The 26,011-nt window shown below is 35.4% G+C and overlaps 2 protein-coding genes across 2 annotated transcripts in view; one reads left to right on the forward strand and one right to left on the reverse strand.

Moving 5' to 3' along the window:
- Nucleotides 1-26,011, forward strand: part of LOC118185950 (ATP-dependent RNA helicase DDX19A-like) — a 103,778-nt gene that overhangs the window by 35,665 nt on the left and 42,102 nt on the right. The gene's annotated exons all lie outside the window — the stretch shown is intronic.
- LOC118185951 (uncharacterized) lies at nucleotides 416-16,633 on the reverse strand. The gene is made up of 4 exons (XM_035355925.1): nucleotides 16,506-16,633; nucleotides 8,730-8,832; nucleotides 5,795-5,859; nucleotides 416-620 (listed from the first exon to the last, which is right to left on the reverse strand). The coding sequence occupies exons 1-4, from the start codon at nucleotides 16,542-16,544 to the stop codon at nucleotides 516-518; spliced, it is 312 nt and encodes a 103-aa protein (XP_035211816.1). The 5' UTR covers nucleotides 16,545-16,633; the 3' UTR covers nucleotides 416-515.

Here is a 26,011-nt window from a genome sequence, read left to right on the forward strand (position 1 = left end):
ACGAAATTTGAAAATATAAAGCTGATTTTTGTTGTTTGACTTCTGAATTAGTATTTGTTCAGCGTGTTATTGTGTCTTAATTAATTCTAGCCTCCTTTTGTCTGTCTGTAAAATCATCGCCATAGCTGTATAGACCATAGCTCTCGAAAGACCTTATTCGAAGGCAATATTTTGTGCTGGACCATATACGTTTTACATGGCTACAATACACTCTTCAAGTTCTACACGTCTTATATGGTATGGTCTTTATGAATTTTATAAAGAAACAGTAGATGAAATATTGACTGATTTAGAATCATGATATTCTAATGATTCAAAATTTGCCATAATTATTAGGTTCAAAGAGCTGATATTCTACCCTAACGCTAATTCTGATATTGGTAGTGAAATGTTAAAATGCAACATAATTCGTACATAAGAAAATAAATGCTCATTTATTTATTTCGTTTGGAGTGTTTCTTATAACATAATCATGCAGTCTTATCTTTTCTTCAATAATCGGATATTGACATCTGTTAAGCGGTATCCGTATTCTGTGTTGTTTCAATCGTGGTAGTTTCCGGAGTTTCCGTCGTCCCAGTAGTAGTTGCGGCAGTTTCAGAGGTACATTTCTTTTCAATCTGAAATATAAACATCGTTTTAGACAAATGCTTAATGATTATAAGCAGCTGAATTTGCGCAAAAATTTAGGTCGCATTTGTACTGAAGAACTATCACGCATCTGTTTTCCTGTAGTTACTTGCATTCTTGTCATCCTACTAAGTTTATGTAACATCAAACGCCGTGGTACCCAGGAGCTTGTTAATCATTAATCGCTTTTCTATCCCCTTTTTCTTTTAATGCTTTACTATGCTTAAAAAAATATTAAAATACCAAGAAACAGTATAATAAAAAAAGAATGTGATTTTTATCCTTTCTTCTACCTAAGCTTTCCTGAGCCAAGTGGTTCTTTCTAGCTTTTTCCATTACTAAACATTATGTATTTATCCCTTTCTGCTTACTTTTTTTTATATTTTTCTGATATGGAAGTAGACGGTTCCTAACCGTAGGTACTCTGTAATATTTAATCCTTGTACTTTGGCGGTTTATGTAACAGCTATTTTGACACACTAATATTAATATGTATTCATTCTTGCATATGTTCACTTTGGTGAGTTTTTATTTTATGTTTCAGTATTGGTATTTTTGTTTAGTGTTTAAGGAATATTATAGCATCTATTTTCTATCTGTATATTGAATCTATCCCAGTGTAATAACAGGAATGGAATTTCCATTTGTACAGCTTTAATCTCTGACATGTTATAATCCTGAACAAATATAGTTAGTTTTTGGTCTGCGTTTTTCAAGTCCAGAATGAATGAGATATAGAAGAGAGGGCTGACAGAGCTGTGATTCACTACTTCTGTCCGAAAGGCTTCATAGTAATAGAAAAGTTACTATTACATGCCGCAGATTTTGGGGAATGAAGACCATCATTTGCAACTGTTAAATGGTCATTGAGGCGGTCGTTTTGTGGTGTGAGACTAAAGCCAATTCTGTAAAATGACTAAGCGAATTGCAGGTCAGAAAACATAAATACTTTGATGTACGGTATACTTAACTACAGAAATCGCTCCATCGAAACATGCTCCATCACAAGTGCTCATTCTGCAAAAATGTTCCAGAATGACGTAATTCCATAATTGCAGAAGCGAAATATCGTTAATGACAATGTATAGATGCAAGATGGTGCTGCGGCACACGTCACCGCATGTGCTCAGCAAGTGCTGCAACAGCACTTTGGTGATAAGAATCATCTTTGCAGTTTCGTGGCTACCGCAGTCCCCCGACCTCCCTCCGATGGATTTTTGGTTCTGGGGTTATATGAAATCTAAAATGTGCACATCAAATCTGCGAGACTTGTCAGAATTGCCATAAATCGTGAAGTTATATAGATTACTTATGTGATGTTACATTCGTCATTGTTGTTAACAATCTTCTACATGCAATGCGTTATCATCTGCGGAGGTGGGCACATTGAAAACTTATAATTTCAATAAAAGTATTTGTCTCTCTTCCTCTCTTGTGTTATCACTGGTCCTTTAGAATGCTCTTCTTTGCAAAGGTTTATGCTAGCAGTTTTCGTCTACGTGTGTCGTTTCAACGTCATTTATGGTTTTTCAGTGCGCTGATTAGTTTACGCAGAAAAAAAGAGGGTGTTGCCATTCGAAAATTTCGAATTATTTTTCACTGTAATCATAACCATGAGAGTTGTAATGTTTTAAATCATCACAATCTCGAGTGCCTAACTTCAAATAAATATATCTGAAATGAAATTCAAATATGGTTATTTGATGATTGAGCGGTTGCCGCTAGGGGTACATGTACGATTGGTTGAGCGGATATGCCGCTAGGAGTACATATACCGGGAAAGTTTTTTTATGACTACTCTCTCTCTCTATATATAATTGCAATAAAAAAGGAGATGCACAACTAAATGTTATAGCAGTCCCATACACAAAATTTCAACGTTCTACGACTAATCGGTTTTGAGTTATGCGAGGTACATACGTACGTACAGATTTCACGAAAATATTTTGAATTCATTTTACAATCCGTTTTGGAATAAAGTCTTTTATTCTGCCCGTAGTACAGACACAACGCAGAAAAACTATCAAATTGGATTCGGAAATGGTCAAAATGGATATTTCCGTTGAATTTGAAAACCGAAATTTTTCGCGATTGCAGTACTTCCCTTACTTCTTACTTTTACAAAGAAGTGGCACCGAGAGTCATTTAAACATATTCTGCCCTATAATATCTCTAACACAGCTTTCAAAACTGTATATGTATTGCTAATCCGAACAACATAAATAATACCCTTTTTAGTAATATTTTGATAACTTTCTATAACAACGAGATTCTTAATAAAATAATTTGCTGTTTAAACGGTTATGTCCCTCTTGAAGATTTCCCTTTTTTAAAAGTCGTCCCATTTCATTGTTTCTAGATGAGGAAGGTAAAAATTGCCATTTCAACCTTTCTATTCAAGATCAGCTTTAAATTCGAAAATGTGGTCAGTGGTCATCATGGCTGAGATGTTGTCACACTGACACTCCGCTCCTTAAACTTGTTGGATCGGTTATATCGGTGCAGGGACGTGAAAGAGGTGCAGTGCTGTCGCCGGGAATCGAGCTCCGAACCTCCCGAATACGTGCCGAGCAGGCTTCCAGTTACACCACGAAAGCATCTGGAAAGGATGAAGAAAATACCTTATATACTCTCCCTTTTAAAGAGCGTCTATTGCTAAATCCTCTTTGACGAATTATCCATCACTTTTTTAGTTCGGGCGCTACTTGTAGAGTCTTTTAGAATTTTTCGATGTCAAGAAACTGAAGAAATCCGCAATAGCCCTCGTCGAGATTCGAACTCCGGACCTCCCGATTACGCGTCGAGCGTGCTTCCAGCTACACCACGAAGGGTTGCGAAAAGGAGGGAGAAAATACTTTATAACTTTGTGGTCAGACAGTGTTTAGATACATTATTAATGTCCCATTGTACTAATATTTAGCACAATAAATGTGAATTTATTTCATTGCATTGCGAATCATTGTTGCTGTGGCATTCAGTTATGGCTAGATAAATCGATTTCTAAAGAATAATTGTGGCTAAAATATTTTGAGAATTCTCTACCCTGAAATGAGAGTGAAACACTTTTAAAGAATCAGGCTAGCAGTAACTCAAATTTTAATTTAAAATTCTCTAAAAATTCATGAAAACCAGAAATGATGTTGCTATTCCAGTAAAACAGTTTATTGTACTGACTTTTTAACACCGTGACAGAATTTTCTCGTTAATAAACATTCGATGGCCAAGAAGATTTAATATGGAGTCAGTGAAGTACTACATCTGGTACGAAAACAAAATACAAATTTATTCTATGTTGTACTTCGATTATTTTCTAAAGAAAAAGAGTAATCTGAAAGAGTTCAGATTTTAATCATCTCCCAAAAGGGTTTGTTAAGTTTTTTTTTACACCCTCGCTGAGCTCGCAATCTGCCAGTTCTGCTGTTAAATTCACTCTTGCTAATTCAGTTCTGTTTGTCATTTTAGCCTTATAAGCATCACTTTCTTCGCACTTACGCCATATAGCAAAATTACAAAAATTTTAAAAGCAGCATGTGTTTTGAATTGATGAAGTGTTAAGTGTTGGCGTATATTTTTCTATTTTTTCAATCTTTTCTTAGTTTATCATACCAATATTCAATTTTCTTAGTAAAATGTCTTGCAAAGCGGTTTTTTTTACCCCCTAATTATTAACATTTTGTGTTAACTTTATTTATGAAACATCACGTTCTTCGCACATAATGCTACAAAAAATTCAACAGCAAAATCACAAACTATTTAAAAACAGCGTATTTTTAGAATTTCCGATAGACAGTCTAGCACGCTGGAGATTAAAATATTTTTTTCCGTACACTGTTGCCACTACTCGTTCTCAAATCGTCGAGTTTTTTAATGAAAAACTTATTAAAATTTTATAAAATAGGAAACATAAATTTCGAAATTCAAAATTTGGGATTCCAGGTGCACATGTTCGGATGGAGGTCTATGTTATTCAAAATTTGACGGCCATAGGTACCGTAAATTTTTCTCAGTGCGAGGAACATGCATACATAGATGCAGATTCTTTGTTATTTAATTTCTTTAAAAATACTAATACTGGATGATAATATTTGATAGCAACAATTTTGAAAGTGATTCGCCGTTTATAGTGGACGACGCAAAATTCGGGTTCGAGGCTTATAGCCGTTTCGGGCTAATGCCCCTTTGGGCTAACAAATTAAAAAATTTTCAATGAGTTGAAAGAAAGGCTGATATAGGTCGATTTTTGATGTTCTCTCCCCGAACATCTGGAGAAGGAAAGAAAAAGCCTGAAATGGCATGATATTTATTGCCATTTCTGGCAAGCTTGAAATGGGACATTACGGTTTGAACAGTGGTTTCAGTTTTATTATGTTATTGGTAAATATCAATGTTGTAGTTAATTATATTCCTCAAAATATATTCTCGAAAATGTCATGTAAGTATGAGAGAATAAACACCGAAATCACATTTCGGATGATGACAGTTCTGAGTTTAATAAAGAAAAACTGGGTTGAAGTAATGGATTCAAAAACAGAAACCATATCTCTGTATATTTCGAGAAAGGTTGCTTTTAAGAATGTATACAAGGAATGCCAATTAAAATGTGCGTTGTAGAAAGAATCTTCTAAATAAACGATTTTTTTTTTTTTTTTCCTCAAAAATTCAAATATAGCGGTAAAAATGATAGAAGGGGACAAAATAACTTTGCTGTATACCCGGAAAGTTTTTGATGTTTTATTCAAAATTTGCTAGATGCCTACACAGTTGATTGGATTTAAAATTTTAGGATGCATATCTAAGGGATAAAATTAATCACGAAATAACAATAAATCTGTTTGAATAAAAACTCAATTTTAACAAGTATTTCGCCGATCTAGTGTTTTAGAATTTGGTTTTAACGAATGTTCTGAATTTTACTATTGGCATATGTTGATAGTATTTCAAGAACATGATTCCTAAAACAAGGAACTAATGATTATTTCTGGTTATTACAACTTTTCTTTATTTTATACTTTATATTCTTTTGGACCCACTTTTTTCTTTCTTTGAGTAAGTAAGAGAAATTTAGTTTTTGGAGTATATTTTACTATTATTTCTGATGGAGATGATCGGTTTAAGGCCAGTCTGATTTATAATAATTCAAATTACAACTAAAACAGAGACTTACGCATTTTAGGCCAGGAGCACAGGAATCGCACATGGAGAAGAGTGGGTTAGATCTACATTTCTCTCCTAAAAAATGTAGCACAATAATTGTTAAAACGAAAAAGAAAAAAATTCATTCCAGTCAAGTACAATAAACGTTTCGTCAAGACATTTTATTTCCAATTTTATCTCATCAACTTTTGTAGTTATTTAAATGTACATACCTAGGTTTTGTAGATGATACAGAATTTCATTCCTGACAGATTTCAGGTAAATTAACTGTATAACTTCCTAAGTATTATATACGACTTGCCACTTATTTTTTTATGATGAAATGCAATTATTTTTAATATGTTCTAAAACTAGGAAAAAACCAGCATTTGGGTTCTTCGGTTTTATCGAAAATTATCAATTTATTTCGAAGTAGCCAGTCATTCTTTCTTTAAGAAGTAAATGAATTTCGTCCAGTTAAAATAGTCCATTAATGTATTAAAATTATTATTAACTTTCCGATATTAAAAGTACTCTGCCCTGACAAAGCAGAAGAAAAAATACCCCATTACCTAACTGTATTGAAATCGCTGAATATTTATTAAAACCAAAGATGATTGATCTAAGATTGATTTTTGCCTTATTTTGCATTTGATATTAACGTGCGTATCTTTAATTACTTAATATTTTAAAAACTTTTCACTCTCAAATGTAGTATAGCCGCCATAGGGATAAGACGAGTATACAATCATTTTTATTGCACACCTCATATTTTTATAATTGTTAAGTACTTCGAATTGATGTACTATTCGTAGTTTACTCCATGAATCGTTGGTTTTTCAAAACAAGCGCTACTTTTCTAAAACTTGATTGAACAAAACTAGTTAGTATCTTATTTTAATTTTAGTTTAATAATATATATATATATATATGTGTGTTTCGATTTACATATGCATATAAATCAAAACCTATATATCTATTTAACTAAAATTAAAAGCAGCTTCTTTACTTTTGGTATAATAAAAGTAAAAACAAGATGTGTTTTTTAAAGGTCTACTTAAAGGAAAGTTAATTTTATTGTTTTATTTTATTTGAAATGTTTTGTATATATATGCAAATGAAAATAATTTTACTGTTCAAATTTGCAAACAGAATAAAAAATATTTTGTTCTTTTAATGAGTTTATTTTTTATAAAACAGATTGAATGAAATCTAAACTTCTATCACTTGTATTACAGGTTTACTCTCTTTTTCTTGTATTTACCAAATAACCAAAAAAATAAATAAAATAAAATCAATAAATTTAAAAAAAATCTGATAGGTTTCAGATTTTGAATTACATCCAAAAAGGGCGTTTTTTTTTTTAACGTTTTGTGTGTTACCTTTATTTATTAAATATCATGTTGTTTGCACTTAAACCATAAAATTCAATTCAATAGCAATGTCGCAGAATAATTATAAAATGAGCATATCTTTAGGATTTCCGATACAGAGTTCCGCGCGTTAGAAATAAAAAGGTTCCCCGTAGAGTGTTGCCATTGTTCGCTTTGAAATCCTTGAGTTTGTTAATCAAAAATTCTTTAAAGTTTTACAAAATAAGAAATCGGTAATAAAAAAATTCCAAATTTTAGATTTGGTCTTCCACATGCCCATATTCGTAGGAGGATTACGTCATTCAAAATTCGATGGCTCTATGTACCGTTGTTTTATCACAATGCGAGAAATATACATACATTTATGCAGATTTTTCATTATTTAATTTCTTCAAATATAATGCAGGACTCTAACATTATGACGTAAAACTGCGATAGTATATTACAGTATAAGTGAAAAAAATTGATAATTAGCATATATCTCTCTGCATGTTAAGGAACACCGATATTAAAAGAAAAATATGCTTAATATAATTTGATTATTAAGCATATTTTTCTGTTATATAATTTGATATAATTTGATTATTATTAAATACCCCTCCTTTTTTGGGGGGTATCTGGAATGTAAAATGGCATGACACAGTGGTATTTTTAAACATTTTACTAAATTCCGTGAAAAGTAATCCCAAAAATTTGAACGTTCTATTCTTTCATCCATACGCAACACAGTATCCCATTCTTCAATTTTTTTTTTTTAAATAAATTTACTATGACATGTCACAGTGGTTGGAGAAATATAGCCACCGAGGATTCACTTCGAGGTGAACCCTCCCTCTTTCTATTTTAACCTCCCTGGTGTTTATTTAGAGGTTTGCGCAGTTAGAAGTAATAAGCGCACTTTGGAAAGGCATGAGAAGCTAAAAATATTTTGATTGACCTAGCCACAGTAATAATAAATTGGAATAATACGCGATTTGTTGTGACTTATCTCACCTGTCTGACAGTAAAATCAGATCAAGCCCTCGAAATTTCACGAAAAAAAGGAGTGGAAGACTTGTGCCTATCGTTGGCAAGAGCGTTGAGCACCATACAGATGACAGTATGACTTTGCTCAGCTCCATCCCCAATTTTGATGGAGAGCACCCCAGGGGCATGGGTCCGAGGGTCACCCCCCCCTCTGCCCCTACCATAAACCTCACGAGAAGAATAGGTATGCGGCTTGCCGCATATTTAGATTGACCCCATGCTCCTCTCGTGCACGCATACCTATTCTCTCGTCACGTCACTCTATACATTTGCAAACATCCATGTCTTCTTATGGATTCGAACCCGTGTCCTTCGGTACGGCAGTCAGCGTGGCTAACCACCAATTAAATATAAATTCAATATATGTTGGGCGGCACTAAGCGATTTACTTTTGGTTAGTTGACTACTAATGAATTGACGTTATTCCTCTTACAATGGCGGCCAACTTACATGGTGACAGACATAGGTAAAGTACAATGCTTTTAATGATACATAATTCTTGCAAAATGTGTTTAATATATTCAAAAGTTCTTTATCAAAATAATTATTTTGAGCATTTTTCTTTACCTTCTTGTTTCTTTTCGATACACATTCCAAACATTGGTGTTCCTAAACAACATTGCTCTTCGGTGCAAGTCTGTATTCCACATCTTTGCGCACTTGTTATCGCCTATAGAACAAAGCAAATTCTTTTTTATTCAGCTAAATGAGTCAAGTACATTGCAATTCTTTAAAACTGAATTTGGCTGATTTTCAGCAATGCATTTCTTTCTAATGATAATGAATTACAATTAAATATAAATTCAATATATGTTTTTTTTTATCCTTTATTCACTAAATAATCAGTTTAAGTTTCAAAGAAACACGACAATTTTTATCGATTATATCTGTCACATGAATTCTATCCTTTCAATAAAATTATTTCTCTCAAAAATTATAGTAAGGAACTTTGCTGTTCGACTGAGCCTACAGAAATGGTAGTAGGTAAAGAATATGAAAGTTCTTTTTGAGCGTTTTTAAATAATTCATGAAGACAGATGGCCCTTACGATTTGATTACATCTTGATAAATGAAAATTTAATTATCAAAGCTCTAAAATACGTTAATTAATATTAAAAAGAAAAAGGGAGATTTAAACTAATTTAAATAGACTCAAAAAACTTCATGAACTTTTAGATTGACCTTTTAGATGAAGTTGAGCAAAATAATAGAACACAAGGTATATTTCGGCACATAATATTTATTAAGACTCATAATTTATTTAATATTGAACTGAAAATTGAAAAAAATAGTAAAGGGTGCATGGATAACCACCATTAATAGTGTACAACTGAAAACCTAAGTGAACCAAGTTAATGTTTGACGCTAAAGTCTGAGATACGAAATCGTCGGGAGTCCTACGAATCCACATTCCGTATACTTCCGGATTTTAAATATAGTAAGATGACATGTAGACATGGCAACATTGGGGCTTCCTTTAGTGCTTAGGTCAGAAAAATGCTAACCACCCTAAGGACCTAAATTATGATCCTGACAAACATCAGTACAGCGTCAGTCAGTGTATTCACGGTGCCCCTTTCCTAGCCACCAGGTTAAATGAGACATGCCCGGATGTCAGTTAGTCGGGAGAAAAATCACATTTACGACACACCTTTTCCTTTTGTTAAGGAAATATATCTTGTAATCAATATTCTTAGATTTTTTTAAAATGTTTATTTTATTTTTGGGCTGGCGGTCGTAGGTCCGGATACTGGACTTCTGGATTTCGGGCTTTCAATTGTATTTCTTATTTGATGAGCCTGGAGAATGGCTGATAGAAGGCACTAGGGAACTGAACACTTATCGAGCACATTATGCTTCTGAAAGACGTAAAGTTTTGAAAGTAAACTGTCGTTCCTTCATTATATAGTTTGCAAAGCAAACAAAAATGTATGCTATGCCAATCAGCGTCAAGCGGGTTTGTCTTGCTCATACAAATTATCTATCAGTTTTGTGACAGATGCCGTAGCCTTTCATTTTAAGCTGACATAAAGAATTCATACAATGCCACATCTATCCAGTGCTGCTAGAAATTAGTAAGCTAAAGCAGCAAGAGAAGAATCGAAAAGTAGTGCGGAACGTCAGCGATCACTTGATTTTCTGTACCATCATAAGTTCCTGGCTCACGTGACATTTGATGTCATCGTAAATTCAGTCTCAATGGGTTCCGTAAGTTGCCGACTGTGATTCTATTCTTGGTCGTTTTATTTCGTATATTAGATTGAACGGATAAGTTAAAAACAAATTGCTAAATTTCCATTGTTTGAATTCCATTTTTTTCTTTTAATTAATTCTCAGTTAAATTAGTTTGTTATTTTCGATTAATTTATTCATATCTGTTGTTAGATGCTTTTTCACGTTTGGGCTGTTAACATTGTTGCAATAATTTTTTTGAGCTGGGTTATTTTTTTAAAATTTAATTTTTACAATGAGTTTTTTTTTTTTTTTTTCCAGTTGAGTATTTTATTTTTGCAATGAGATAATTACTTCAGTTATGAGCTGGAATTCATGATTTAGCTTCTAACGTTTTGACTGTTTTGTTTGCATTCTTACTGTTTTGACTGTTCATATACCAATTATTTTTTTTTAAATCATTTTAAAATTAAGTAACATTTGAAATAAAATATAGTATATTAACAATCATTATTTGTGACAACGGTCCGTTTTCAAACATAATTTTTTGTTTATGCTTTAAGAAAGAGCTGTGCTTCATTAAACCAGTCTCGGTTCATACTGATATTAAGTTACTTAACAAGCTTCTGTCTTGCCCATTTTCATTCTTTATATCTAGTTGTCAGACATGGGTACTTTTAAGCGCAGCATTTTGAAAGGTGGTGGTTGATTTTTTCACGTTACTCATAATTCGCTGTTAGCAGCTGTAATCTGACTTCAGCTTTGCATGCCTGCTCACAGATAACCAAAATATTAGACAAAGTAATAAGTAAAACAGACGAAAACACTAGCTACTATTGTAATGTCGAAAACTGAGCGTACGTGCTCTCGTGAATTACGATCGCTGGATTGCTAGTTGCCAACTTTTATTTCAGACTAAATAAATTATTATTTTTAATTATAATTTTTGTGTTAACATATACTCATTTTATGACATATTAAAAAAAATTTAAAAGGAACGGAAAGTAGCACAAGGCAATGGACTTGGCAAATAGAAAATGGGCAAATAGAAAATTCGAAAAAATTTTAGTAGCATATATCTGTGAAAAATGGCAAATTTGCGAAAAATCGCACGATCTGTCACCACTGCCTCTGTCACATTTTTAAGTCATTTGAGCAGCGTAGTTAAACAAGTACAAGATGTTAACTACTCTCTAGCATGAAAGGTCAGCGCATATAATTGCATACTTTACTGCTAAATAAACAACAGTAGCGTATTGAACACTACATTGGACCAGTATTTTTTTTTCCCCCGAATACTTGAAAGCAAACGATGTTTACATTTTTATAAAATCTTCAAAATTTGAGAAAGCTGAAAGTAGGCGAAACTGCTGTTTTATGACATCAGATCAGAACCGATCGCTCACTGAAAACAATCGGTTCTTTTTTACCATTCACCGCTCACTAACAATTATCCTGATGGATAAAATCGAGAAATAGAAATGAGCGAAGAGCGGAAAGAATCGGATTAACCGAACCGCTAACACCACATGGACTGATTTCTTTCAGCTGTAGTTCTGAGATTCTCTAAAACCTCTTTTCTACATAACATTAAAATTCTAGAAAAACAAAGTCCTCAAAAAGATGGGAAATAATAAAATTAAATTCACATTAACATGGGAGTAAAAAACATTCCTTTCTTCCCCTAATAGGTCAAATAAATTTCTTTCGCACCCTTCCAGCCAGAACTATCGGTGGGTGAACCCTAACGATGATACCGCTCCGTTTGGTCGAATCACCATGCGCTTAATCATTAAAGTGAATCGGATCTTTGGATTAGTTGATCCCTAGACAGGGCAATGAAGAACTGCAACACTTGTTCTGTGCAGTATGAAATATTGTTTCAAGGAATGATAGAAATAAAATTTATTATTTTGCTAATATTGTGAAACAGTATAAAACGTTCTAAGGGAACAATGAAATCTCAGTTGTTATCTGACCACAGGTAGATACTAACGTATGCTACTATATATCTAGAGTGTGAACTAAAAAACCACACGTCTGAGGGATGACTTGTAACCTGAGACCACACGTCATATTTTGCGCATACCATTTTCATTCCTTTTATGTGTTCTCACAAATTATAGTTCAGGACTGCTGAAGACAGCTTTAAATGATGTATTTTGTTATTTTGTGGCTTCTTCTCACTTGACGTGAATTTCTTTATTTGTTTTTATTCAATTAATTAATTTTTGATTTGCTTTATACTGCAAACAATGAATCAGCTAATACGGAGGCTACATATGACTTTTATACCGGTAAATTGTTTACACAGAGAAAGTCATCAATGACAGCGAAAGAAACAAAGTGATTTAAATTTTATATTAATAATAATGTAAGTACTCTTTTTATTTTAAAACAGAACTAAAGCATTTACGTGATTTCTTCTAATTTTAATTCTAGGAAAGTTTGGTTCTTGGAATTTATAATTTCGTATCATTTGTAAATAAATATTAATACTTTCATCTTAGAGAGGAAATTCCTACAGCAAGCGCCGCTTAATGTGATTGCAGTTTATGGTATCATTTGGATAGTGTTAACGAACTGGGAAAGACCCGTCCATTTTTATACGAAAATATGGAAGAACATATCGTTAATTGTGATCAACAAATCGGTTTTAACGCTGTCAAAATATTATAGAGCGGTTTTTTTAGACTGAAGTAATGTCGCCAAATAAAAAGATAAAATCCCCGAATGAAGTCCAAATAGAGCAAACAAATTGCTAAATAACAAAGCTAATATTGTCAAGTAAAGGAATTAGTCGCCAAGCACCTTGTTTTTGATTTAAGGAAACATTAAAGTCTTGGAACCGTGCCTCAGTAAAAACAATAAAGAACTGTTTTAAGTATGATAGTCTTTTAATAAATGGTAAAATAAAAGAAAATAAAGAATTAAAAACGTCTCCAACTAATATCAATTGTCAGCAATTTAATGTTTGGATGGATTTTGATGAAAAACTTCACACTGCAGATTTAGTTACAGGTACGGGTAGAAGTGGACGAAACAGCACAAATTCTCATTTGGTCGTGCAGGTATAATCCCATCGCACTAACTGTGCAATTCCACCCCAATTTGGGGGAGGGGACATCCTGGGGACCGGCTCGAGGAATTTCCACCTTTCGAGTAGAACCCTTAATTACCTTAATTTCAACTTTTCCCTTAATTTCAACCTTTCGAGTAGAACTCCGGCTCGCCCTGTGGTTTAGGTACCCCCTTGCTGCACAGACACTATACGCTTATAAACGGCCATACCTTCTCTGGAATTCGAACCCGAGTTCATCGATACGACAGTCAGCGAAACTGACTACTAAAGCTACTGGAGAGAGTTGTGCTTAAGTAAGCTGCTGTGTTATCTTGACATTTCCAATTAGATGCACTGGCACCATTATGGATTAAGGTCATTCAACTGAATGTACGATCTGATAACTTTTAGCTGTAATGCACATCAGATGAGAAAAATAAGGCACACAGCAGTGATTGCCCCGGACGTTAAGACGATATTTGACTCGCTGTGGTGGCTTGATATCACTAACTGGCTGGAATCTCTCATTTCCGACCTCCATTCGTCATCTACTGCGTAGCTATTTAGAGGCAAGATAAATACAAATTACCCTGGACAGAGGCACAGTTCGACAGAAACTTGAGAAGGGGTGCTCTCAGGGTTCTTGCCCTAAACCGATCCTGGACAACATCGTGGTCAATAGTCTTCTCTCTGGTCGATTATAAGAGGGAGTCAAGATCATCGCAGATGTTTTTCTGCTCACAAATAGAAAAACGAACCGAGGAGTGTCTTGATGTATTTTCTGAATGGGCGAGAGCACGTAAGCTACAGCTCTCGGTCTCCAAAACACAGGTACTTGTCACAGGTCAAGGAACTCCACTAACTGGAATACATGCATCAGACTTCTGGGTTCTGTAGTAAATGTGCCAATGAACTCTCGAGTATCTAGTAGTCCTGGGTAAAAGTCTTTCCTGGCAGCCTTGTATCTCCTCCCTGAAACATAGTATTAATACCGTTACCAGCAGAATGTCATCGACAGCCTCAGTGGGATCGGGAATCCTGGGAAAGCTACTGAGGCTATTGTACACGGTAGTAAGGGAACGAATAGTTTTATATGCAGCAGCAATCTGGGGTAATACTCTCACAGCTCATATCGAGAGATCACTACTAATACTGCAGAGACAACAGCTTCTTATGGTATGCAAGGCATACCGTACTACTTCGCAAGCTGCCTTACAGGTTATGGAAAGCTTGCTTTCACTAGATTTATTAGTCGAAAGTGAAGTGGCTATAGTAAATGTTTCCCGCTTGCGATGAACCAAGCATCTTTGGTAGCAAATCTACACTCATACAGACTATCTCTCTTGTTATCCAGCTGAAAGCATTCTTGTCGAGACCATTCACTTTAACAGGACACTGCAAAATAGTTGGCTAGAAGGTGTACACACGGATGGCTCCAAAACAATAGAAAGAGTTTTGTGTTCTCGTAGAGCGTGACGTAACACATATTTGGAGAGGAAAAACAGAGTTTGAAAACTCTTTTCCAAGCTGAATAACTGCCATTAGAGCTGCACGTTTACACATGAGAAAACATCCTAACGTGTCTAAGCATACTGACATCGATTACGTCTAGAGTCTATATCCGTTGTCAAATCAAGAAATTCAACAGTATAGAGTATTCAAGGCCTCCTGTTACGAATGCTAGGCTTGCAAAGACCCATTCTTAGTTGAATTCTTGCTGACACGCAAATTATAGGCAATCAGTTAGCGGACACAAAGAAGCGACGAACTTCACTTCACTAAGGGAGGTTCCAACATTAAAGCCGATTGCATTTCCGAAGAGGCAAACTCTCCAATAATTAGTCTCTAAATGGCAAGAGCAGTTGTACCGGACCACGACAGGACATCGGGTATGTAAGTTTCGTACCAAAGTGTCACTGAAACCGCATTCAGTGAGCAATTATCTGTAACAGTTTATCACGGAACATAGTCTTTTTCCCTGTTATCTCACATGCTTTGGCCTTAGAGAGTACAGCATCTGCGAGTGGGGGGAAAAGATCATCCAAACCAATTTGTGTTTTGCGCACATTTTGCAAACATCAGGCCAGAACAGCCAAGCATAAGCTACTGGTTTCAATGGTTTCAGAACCTGAAACATAACAGTGTTGCTGTGCGAAAGCTAAAGGTCTGAGATGACTGTGCCTGAACATATGTCTAATGTATGAAAATATTCGAAGTTGAATTCATTTTTCTGCATTTGTATTTAGAATTTATATTTAGTTTAATTTTATTGATATTTTGAAGGATATTTTTCTCATCGCTTAATGTTATCAAAGTAGTCATGGACAAACGTGATCACATTAAGTGGCGGCAATTGTAATAGATTATTCGTAGCAACTTAGCTTAAAAATGCTTTAGGTGTTAAGTGAAATCAGCATACGAAGATTAGATTGTAATTAATTTTATGTTTTATTTATGCTTAATTTTTTAAATTTTGTTTATTTAATTTTTTGAAACTTTAATGCTAAACCATTCAAGATGTCAGACTGTAATCTGAAATTTTTAGAAAATGTATTTGTGTGTAGTATTTGTTTTTACAAGAAACGGTGCACGGATATTCAAATAAATCTTTTTTCCGGTTGTAGAGATATTAGGTAAATTGGAAAAGCCAGAGAGATGAAAAACGAGCTACCGCCTTCGCCGGGAATCGAACCACGGACCTGTGGAATACCGGCCCAGCGTGCAGAACCACTACACCACAAAGGCTCGCCAAGACGGTGGGAGAAATACCTTATAAGGGTAAAGAATAATTGATTTCAAATTTTTGACTAATCTTGCGCATTGCTAGTGGAAAGGATACCACATTATATGATCTTTAAAAAGTTAAGCTGTGATCTGAACGAATAGACTTCGACCTTCACCGCTTACGATTCTGGCGTTATTTTAATAAATGATCTTTGAAAAGAATACTTCTTTGAGGAAAGAAATCATATTTTACAATGAAACAAATCTAACTTCTTTCTCCCCCTCCTCTGCAACTGAAATAAACGTGAACTTGACAATGAACTTTTATATTATCAATATTAAGCATAGTAAGTAGTATAAATAATATTACAAAACTCAGAACTTACCACGAATGATAAAAATAGAAACGCAATGCTGGTAATCATTTTGACTCTTTGTATATTTAGCAATTAGAAGCTGCTAAAACTATGTGAACTATATTCTGCGCCAGCAGACTTTTATACCCTAATTTCCGACATAAAGGTTTTATTTGGATGTAGTGCCCTTTGCAGAAACATCTGTCATTATAACATAACTTTTGCAAAGGGTATTCTCCTCGATAATTAGTTGTCATCATTTATGAAGAAAAAACATGTTTTATCAGCATTGAAAAAGTGGAGCTATTATTCTGAAATATTATGAATTGGCACAAAATGACCGTTCTTCGAGCTGTTTTCTTTATATCAATTGATCACAAAAGAAATAGTTACAAATTAATGAGTATTTCAGAATTTTATTCCTGTTCTTTTATACGGCTTTCCAACACATCGCAGTAACGGGCTACAGTTGCCATGAAAGCGCTTTTTTGTCGTTTTCCTCTAATTCAAATGTAATTAAATTAGAAAATTTAGTCAGGCGTTAAAGTAGACAAGTAGCTATTAAGTATGGAGACTTTCTGTGACTGCAACATTTCTGTGCAAGGCAGGTGACAGGTGATGGAGGACGGAAACACCTAGTGTCTAACAAAGGTAAGCAGATACATGTCCCACGCCCTCCGCTATCTTGAACCGACAGCTACCTCGATTCCCTATCGAAATGTTCCTTTAATTGACTTCTTTCCTTTCTGCCTCTTTTCGCCTCTCATTCCAAAATTTATGTTGATTTAAGTGGCAAACAGTTTTACTATAAAGTTTTAGAGATTTACCAATAAGAGTATTAGAGTTATGCCTGCATTCTTCTGCCCTGCCGATTGAAGGGAACAGTCTGCTGGCGACGCTAATGCTAAAGCTAAGTTTGCTGGGCGTACTTTAGAATGAGGTTAGATTCTGTTTTGGTTAAGTATATTGTAAAGACAGCGAATTTTCATGTGTTCTACACGGATGTGAGCAGTTAGGCTCAAAGTTTGCGCGTGGTTTCAGAAAACAATTACATGGCGAACGTTCAGATATATTTCTTCCAGAATGTCACAAAGTCAGACGTGGACATTTCACTGTAGTGCTAGCATAAGAGGGGAGAAGCACCGGCTAAGCGGAGACTTTTGCTTTTAGATTTATTTGTTCAACTCGTGAAAACGAGTTCCTGACGAACTGCGTGAGACGAGAGGGATATTTCTCGACAGGAAAAGACATATCTTTGATGATTTTCATTGCAAATAGATTTTTATTCTGTATTTTTGTTCATAAATAAAGGTCTTCATTCTCGAAGCTACAGGAGAAACCCAAGAGTACGCTCAAATCAAACGGGTTTCTTGCAACGTTACCGATTAAGCCCAGAAACGTTTAGGGAAAAATTTGGAAATCGTACTAAGAAGCCGAACAATAGGTGGAAAGATTTTATGTGTGAAATGCAGACGTATTTTGACGGATTTCAGAAGATAATGCTTTTTCTGAGCTGGAAGAAGTAATCATTTCGGACCAGGTGGAAAAGCGCGCGAGTGCCGAAGCCAAAGAGAAATACAGAAATGAATGGGAGAATATTATATTACCGCTCGTGTTAGCTCAATTAGGTAACTTTGAAACCGTGATCAGGATTTCAATAAAATTTTAGTCGCTACTAAGTGAGATATTTCAAGTTGCGAGACCAATGAGACTAAAAATTGGGAAGAGAAAAGAAAATAACGGTCTCCCAAGAAATCATCGAATTTCGTTAAATGATCAAGACAAGGAAGGTGAAAGAATTTAGAAGTGGAAATCACTCCCGATGTTTTGAGTGCGGATCGTCTTCACATTTGCGACTCTCAACTTCGGCAGTAGAGAAAAAAACGGCGAAAACCGATTCGACGTTTTGAATGTGAATGGTCTTCACATTTTTTTTAACCACATGTCCACTATGGGAAAAGAAACAGGAAGCGATATTGATCCACTTAGCTTTCCATGACAGTCCACAAAAATAGTTAGAGCCATACATAAGCAAGACGGTTTTAATGGAAAATACTGTTAGTCCTACGTGATTCGGAAGCTTCTATCGATGTCATAACGAATTCCTCTGTGCGTAATTTTAACTTGTGAAGTAATGCGGATCTGTCAACCGTTAGATTAGGAGTCTAGGTGCCTGCCCCTTGCTGAAATATAGGTTGAAGGGGATTTTGGGTGATTCCTTACAAAGGCAGTGGTAATAGATAAGTTCTCCTTGTTCTAGGACACTACATTCTAGAAAACAGGGTCTTCGAGGGCATAAAATCCTTCGAAAACAGTAAAGGTTTTCCGTAGAGAGCAAATGTCATTACGCGATCTCAGGTAAGGAAATATTTTTCAGAACTCGAGAGAGAATCAGAAAAGACGGGAGGCGAAATCAGTGAGCATAATTCTCAGAAGATGGAGGGTAAACTGGCTTTTGAGTACAACAGGGAAGAGGTAGAATTTTAAGAAATGGGTCTTGAGTAGGTCATAAAATGGTACACAGGTTCAGAAAGAGCTCTGATTAATATTCGTCAGAAGAGTTAAAAAGCGCTTAGGACGCACATGAGACATTAAATCCCATTTGGAAAAAGGTAAAAAAAAAATTGACATGAAGGCATTCTGCGAGATTATAGTGTTAATGACGAGATTGTGTATAGAAGGCAGAAGGATCAAAATGGGGAACCCCGTAAATGGCTAATAGTGGCAAAAATGTGTAGGAAGAAAATTCTAGAATTTTGTGATTATGCGTGGTCTAGCCATTTCGGTGTGATAAAAACCAGGGATAGTTTAGCTTATTATTATTATTGGCAGAACTGTTGTAGAGAAATTGATGACTTTATAATTTCCTACGATATATGTCAGAGATCGGGGAAACCTAAGGAAAAGTTAAAGGCAGCGTTAAAACTTGGGCCAATTATTAGAGAAGTGTTTTCGAAAGTAAATAATACAGACTCGTGTATTCTGTTACCATATAGTGATAAGGAGAATAGCTACATAATAAATGTAATTGTTTGACCTTGAAATACCCGGATATAGAATCGGTAGGGGTAATGCTGTTACAGAGCGTTGTTACGAGTATTTAGCCGTATCGATTTTCCGAAAGAAGCTTAGGAAAGTAATTCACCAGCCACTTACCTGATTTTTGAGAATTCTGGCAGTTTTAGCATTAAAATAAATCACAGCTTAGTGTGCTGTCCCCAGTCAAATCCGGTAGAGAAGTTTCTTAAAAGTGTCAATATTACAGATACTGTGCATAGATTCAAGAGCATAATGGGAGCGTTACTCTTGTGAGTGTTTGCTGGCATTGAAACCAGTAACGCACGATTCTGTTGGGTTTTCTCCCTCGAAATAAATTATGGGTAAACATTTGAAGACGCCGGAAGTTCTGTTATATGAATATTGGACTCAGCCGCTAGAGGAAGGAATATTGTAACCACACATGTGTTCGATATCATTAATCGCTTGAGAATCTCTCGAGATTTAGTGGTAAAGAAAATGGCGGAAATGCAAAAGAAACGCGAGGTCTGTTATGACCATAATACGGTCCAACGCGAATTTAAAGAAGGTGATAAGGTTCTGATCTAAATTCCCACACGATCCAAAAAATTTGAAGTACACTAGAAGGACCCTAGTACTGTAAAAACCAAGTAATGAGAGACTAATTATGTCGTGAAAGTAGAACATATTGAAGGTTTATTATATCAACATATTGAAATCCTACCATCGAAGGCCCGAGGATGTAAATCATCTAAGGGGAAGAATCATAAGGAACAAAAGAAGATCGGATTGAGATGTACCGTCACTGTGAAATAAGCCGGGAGTGTTCGATAGTTAGGAAATTGTGGATAGAAACGCTTTGGAAAATCGGTTCTCAGAAGCCAAGATAAATCAGCTAAGAGTGTTGTTTAAAACTTTATGCAAGTGTATTCTGCAGTTATAACCTTGGGCTGGAATTAACATCGACGAACCCAGCCATACCGTATAAGGCATCTCAAAAGGCAAGTCTTAAATAAAATAAAAAAGCTGAGAATATGCTCAGGCTTAAAGTGATCGAGATAGGAGAAGCAGGTTATTCTCTCACTATGATTTTTAGTAGATGCCTCTGGAAAAGATCCGAGACTCTGTGTAAATTATCGGAAGTTGAACTCTGTGATTCGGATCGAAATTTTCTCTTTGTCAAATACTGAGGAACGGGTAGAGCAGATTGTTTCCGATAAGTACATATGGCTGTATATAAAGACGCTAGATCTAGCGAAAGGATACTGGAAAATTTCATTAAGGGCTCAATGAAAAGCTGCGTTTATGTCATCCTTTGGAAGCTGTCGACCACTTCGTATGCCTTTTGGGTTAAAGGCGCACCTAACTTTTGTAGTAAACTGATAGACGAATTATTGAAGGCATGTTAAAGTTACGCTGTCTCTTATCTCGACGATGTCGAGGATTTTTCATCGAAATGTGCGGAACACTTGAAGCACGTGACCGAGGTCTTAAAGATTTTGTCTGGCTGAACTAAAAATCAAGCCCTCTAAGTGCAAGTTTGCGGTATCTCAAACACAAAGTTTGGGCGAATTAGATCCCGATCTGATAGGATCTTCTTCCTACACTTTAGTATCAGAACTTCCCAGGACACTTTAGTATCGGATCGTCTTCCTACACTTTAGTATCAGAACTTCCCAGGACACCCAGCAAAGACCCAAATGCGTGCGTTTCTGGCTCTGACCGGCTACTACAGCCACAGTACGAAAGATTACTTCAAGATAACTGCTTCTCTAATAAACGCCTTATAGGGAAAAGCTAAGAAGGGAAAGATTTTCTGGGACGGAAACTGTGGGAATATTCACGGATTTAAAAGGGGAGTTAGACTAAACCAGTGCTTCATGCGCCTGATTTTAAAAAAAGAATTTGTATTGTGATGTGCTACATCAGACGTGGCTTTAGGGACTGTTTTATCGTAGCAAATCAATAATGAAGAGCACCCTGTGCTTTATTTTAGCAAGAAATTTTATTGCATGAAGAGATAATACGATTAATTATACGATTGAATGAGAGTGTATCCATAATTTATATGATCTTAAAAAACTGAGATTTTACTTCAATGGCTGACCTTTTTTAAACCAGACGATCATTAACTTCTCGCATGTCTATAAATTCTTATTCTTTTGCAAATCTTATCATTATTATTACGAGGTTATTAAGATAGTATTTATGTGTACTACCGTTGAACTACAAGATTGAGCCTAGACCAGGTACCAAAATTAAAAATGCGGATACACTTAGACGCATGGTGTTAGCGGAAAATGATCAACAGAATCATTTCTGAAAAGTTAACAGATTTAATTGTTTTAAGAATTTTTAAACACTTATTAAATTATGTAAAATGTTTAGTGTGAGAAGTAAATGTGTTAGTACAGTGTTGAATTCTTGAAAGTCATTGTAATATTGTGAATTTAGTACCTATTGTGAAATTCGTCTTGCCTAAAATTCCGAAAGTACTTTATACATAAGCTGAATTAGAAATGTGTAAATATTACTTGACTGAGACGAAGCAAATATTGTAAATTCTTAATTTCTAAGTCAGGACCAGTTAAAATCGTTTGTTGGAAATGTTTATTTTTAAATTCTTGCTTCAAGGTTGTTGAGCAGACGGATTTGATGGTAGACATAAGTATTTCACATTACGGGAATTCTCATTACGTGCATCATATGTATCATAATCATAACTACATTTTTTATTAATTAAGAAAGCTTTTTTATGGAATTTCTTGGCTACCTTATAGCACATACTGTCTTTAAATTTTTAACAATAAACTAGATTACTTAAAAGCACTGTGTTGCCACCGCCTTAAATAAAATACTTTAATCTTTCACGCATCAGCGGGTTGCCATTCAGTAAAGCGTAAAGTATTTAACTTGAAGTTTAGTGGGCCCGTTTCTAAGTAAACAATATATGGAGTTATAAAAGAATATGTTCCTAATTTTGAATGTGACTGATTTAAATAAAAATGCAAGTAAATCATGAGATGTCTAATAAGAAATGTTAATTTTTTTATGAAAATACATTAGCTGGCCTCATTAAATCATTACATATTTTTATGATAACCATTTTACATAGCTAGCCGCTCATAAGCCATATAAATAATGCTAGATTTCTTTCTTTAAGAAACAATCAGTTTCTAAAGATTTTCTTTCAAAAAAGCGGTTTGTAGTTGAACCATTTTTATTGTTGTAGAGACATTAAGTGTTTTTTTTTTTTTTTTTTTTTTTTTTTTTTTAAGCGGGCAAGATAAAAAATTAGCAAACCTTTTTTTTTTTTTTTTTTTTTTTTTAAAAAGCGGGCAAGATGAAAAATTAGCAAACGCCTTCTTTCGTCGCCGGGAATCGAACCATGGACCTCTGGAATACCGGCCCAGCGTGCAGAGCCACTACACCACGAAGGCACGCTAAGTAAGTGGGAGAAATACCTAATATATTTCCCTTTTTAAAGGGCGACTGGGTTTTTTTTTAGGGGACCCAATCGCCAAATCCTGGGTGTGGAGAAATCTCATCCAACACCTTTTTAGTTCGAACGCCACTGTAGAGACATTAGGATTTTTTTTTTCCCCCCTCAAAGCAGGCAAGATGAAAAGTTAGCTAACGCCTTCGCCAGGAATCGAACCACGGACCTCTGGAATACCGCCCCAGCTTTCAGAACCACTACACCACGAAGGCACGTTAAGAAAGTGGGAGAAATACCTTATAATGTGAATACGCTTGTATTTGGGCTTAGTAGTTTTGTTTTAGACATGACTGGCTTCAAAGCGAATCACCTCTGAAACATAATACCTGAAGTGTTCGCCTGAAAACAATAGAAACATCATTTTGTGAGTATTATATGATTTGAAGTTCTGTATAAAACACTATTGAAGTTAATGCTACATACTTACAAGACGTCGAGCTGTAAAAATCCCTAAAGCTAGTAAAAATGCATTCCATGCAAGCCCTGCCTTTTTTAGAATGCGGTTGGTAATGCGGCTGTTCTGACGAGGTCTGTCAGCAATTATCATGCGAAAAACAAGCTCTAGAGTTTCATTTATTACATTTCACCTTGCATAAAGGACGGAAAATTTAAATAAATGAACAGAAAATTCTCAGTAATTAATTTTCGAAAACGCTCTCTTGGACAGAACATTGATGAAATATGCATGAATGGAGTTACGGTTTCACGTACGAATACTGTCAAATATTTAGTGATATATATTAATGAAAGACTGTCAAAAGTCATATCACTAACATAAGTGACAAGGCTCATGAAGCACTGATGGTTACCTATACCATCATAGGCAGGAACTCTATTCTTGCTGTTAGTACGAAACGTCAGTGAATGTGATTATGGCAAAGCCTCGAGGGCTATTCCCCCCCTAAGCGCAGAGATGCCTTCGTGGAGGACTTTCTTAGGGAACTGGCTCGTATACACGGTCACATGGAGAAAAATACGAAAACGCATATGCAGCCATCCAGTTAACGGGTTCCGAACCGCAGACCGAAATACCAGTGTTTAGCGACTTTACCGCTCGGTCGCGGGTGGGCAACTAGTATGAAACGAATTCTTGATTTACAAACTATTTGTCCTACGCAGTACCTGCGTAACTGCTACTGCTAGATCTAATTGGTCGATTACGTGGAAATCACAGCTTTTGCCACTTCCACAGTCTTTTCACTATAAAAAAAAATCTAATGTGTGCACCACATTTCCTTGTACGAAATATTAAATTATACGCAGTTTTTCTTGCATTTCATTTAAACTTATTGGATTGAATTAAATCTATTTCGACGACAGCGCATAAACCACAATAGAATAAATGCATTCTTTAAAATTCACTCTATTTGTTTAACATAGAGACACTCTGGCGCTAGGTTCACTTAACAGTATTATATTTCGTTCATATTATAACTCAGAATGTACAAAATTTATATCACTTAAAGAATTATCTAATCGTTGCCACATGTTCTATTCAAATACTATAATAAAGCTAGAACGATGTATAAAAGAAATTAAGCAAACAAAACAAAAAAGAAACAGTTTTTCACAGACGATTGAGTACTTCTCATTCAATTAATTCAGTTCTCACTTCGCGACAAGGCAAAAATACATAAAAAGTCAAAATAAAGCATGATTTAATTCGCAATGATAAATGAAGGCGTTATCTTTGTTGTTGCGAAGCTAAGTTTCTCTAGATTGGCAACAAATCCACTATTCTGCTGTTTCAAATATAAAAAAGCAATGGCCGCCATCAAAAATATTATTAGGCTTAGCGGCACTTAAACAACTTTAAAATTGTTGATAATTCTTTCTACCTTAACCGGAAGATAAGAACAACATAATTCAAACATTTTTAAAGCAAAAAATGTACAATTTACAAACATATAAGAGTAAAGAAACTGAGATCACTGAGCCAGGTAACAGAGTGGATATATATATAAATATATTTATATATGTTTGGCGCGCCGATTGCAACCAAAAACGAGGTGCACATCTACATGTTATAGCAGTCCTATATACAAAATTTCAACGTCGTTCTGAGGCTACTCGTTTTTCAGTTATGCGAGATACGTAAGTACGTACATACGTTCGTACAGACGCCACGAAAAATTCTCTTCAGAATTCATTTTAAAGCAGTTTTATAATTTTTTTGGAGGAAAAGAGTCTTTTATTCTGTTTTTACGTACAGATATCACGCAAAAACATCGTTAAATTGCATTCGATAGCGGTCAAAATAGATATTTTCGTTGAAATATGCTGCCTGAAACTTTTCGTGAGTACAATACTTCCTTTTTACTTCGTACAAGGAAGTAAAATAGTTCTCCTTTTAAAGGAAATTCCTCCAAGCTTTGGAGAGCTGCAAAAAGTTGCCAAACAAGTGAAGATGTGTTCTGGAGAAAGCTCCGTTTCGGGGCAGTTTGTACAAGTTTATATGATCTGGTACCTATATCATTAATTTTCATTCTTCTAAAATGGCAGGCTTCCAGTCTAGTATACCAAGAGGGGCTCACTTTTGTGAGTACGGGTGTGGCAATCCCGAGGTACCCTAGCCCTTCAGAAGATCATATTCTTGGTGAGACGGGTGTCACGATCCTGGAGCCCAAGTGATCTATCCTCTTTTCCGTCTCCTCTTCTCTTGGCTGGAACTTTTTCCCTTCCCTTCTCCGTCGTGGTTTCTCTCTACGGAGTTTGGGGCTCGTTATGAGAGACTGGAGCAGCCCTTGTCTCTAGTCTTCGAGTGGCGAGAAAACTGCCCACGTGTTTGCTGTGCGTGGAGACCCGTGTGTTTGGAAAGGAGGGTCCTGGTAGTTGAGGGGCAAGGTACTGTCCCCAACACACTGCTTTGGCCTCTGCTTCAGCTAAACGGGAGACACCTTAGTCGTCCTCATAGGTGTCAATCGGCTGGTCACTAGTCCTTGTGTCAGTGGCTTGGGGATAAGCTCTCGGGAGTACCTGCTTTCGGGAAAGCCGACTGTGGGGCTTCAGTTTGCGTATA

This window comes from Stegodyphus dumicola, chromosome 8 (assembly GCF_044657685.1).
Source record: "Stegodyphus dumicola isolate Sdum_Otavi_A_Nest chromosome 8, ASM4465768v1".
NCBI classification, from domain to species: Eukaryota; Metazoa; Arthropoda; class Arachnida; order Araneae; family Eresidae; genus Stegodyphus; species Stegodyphus dumicola.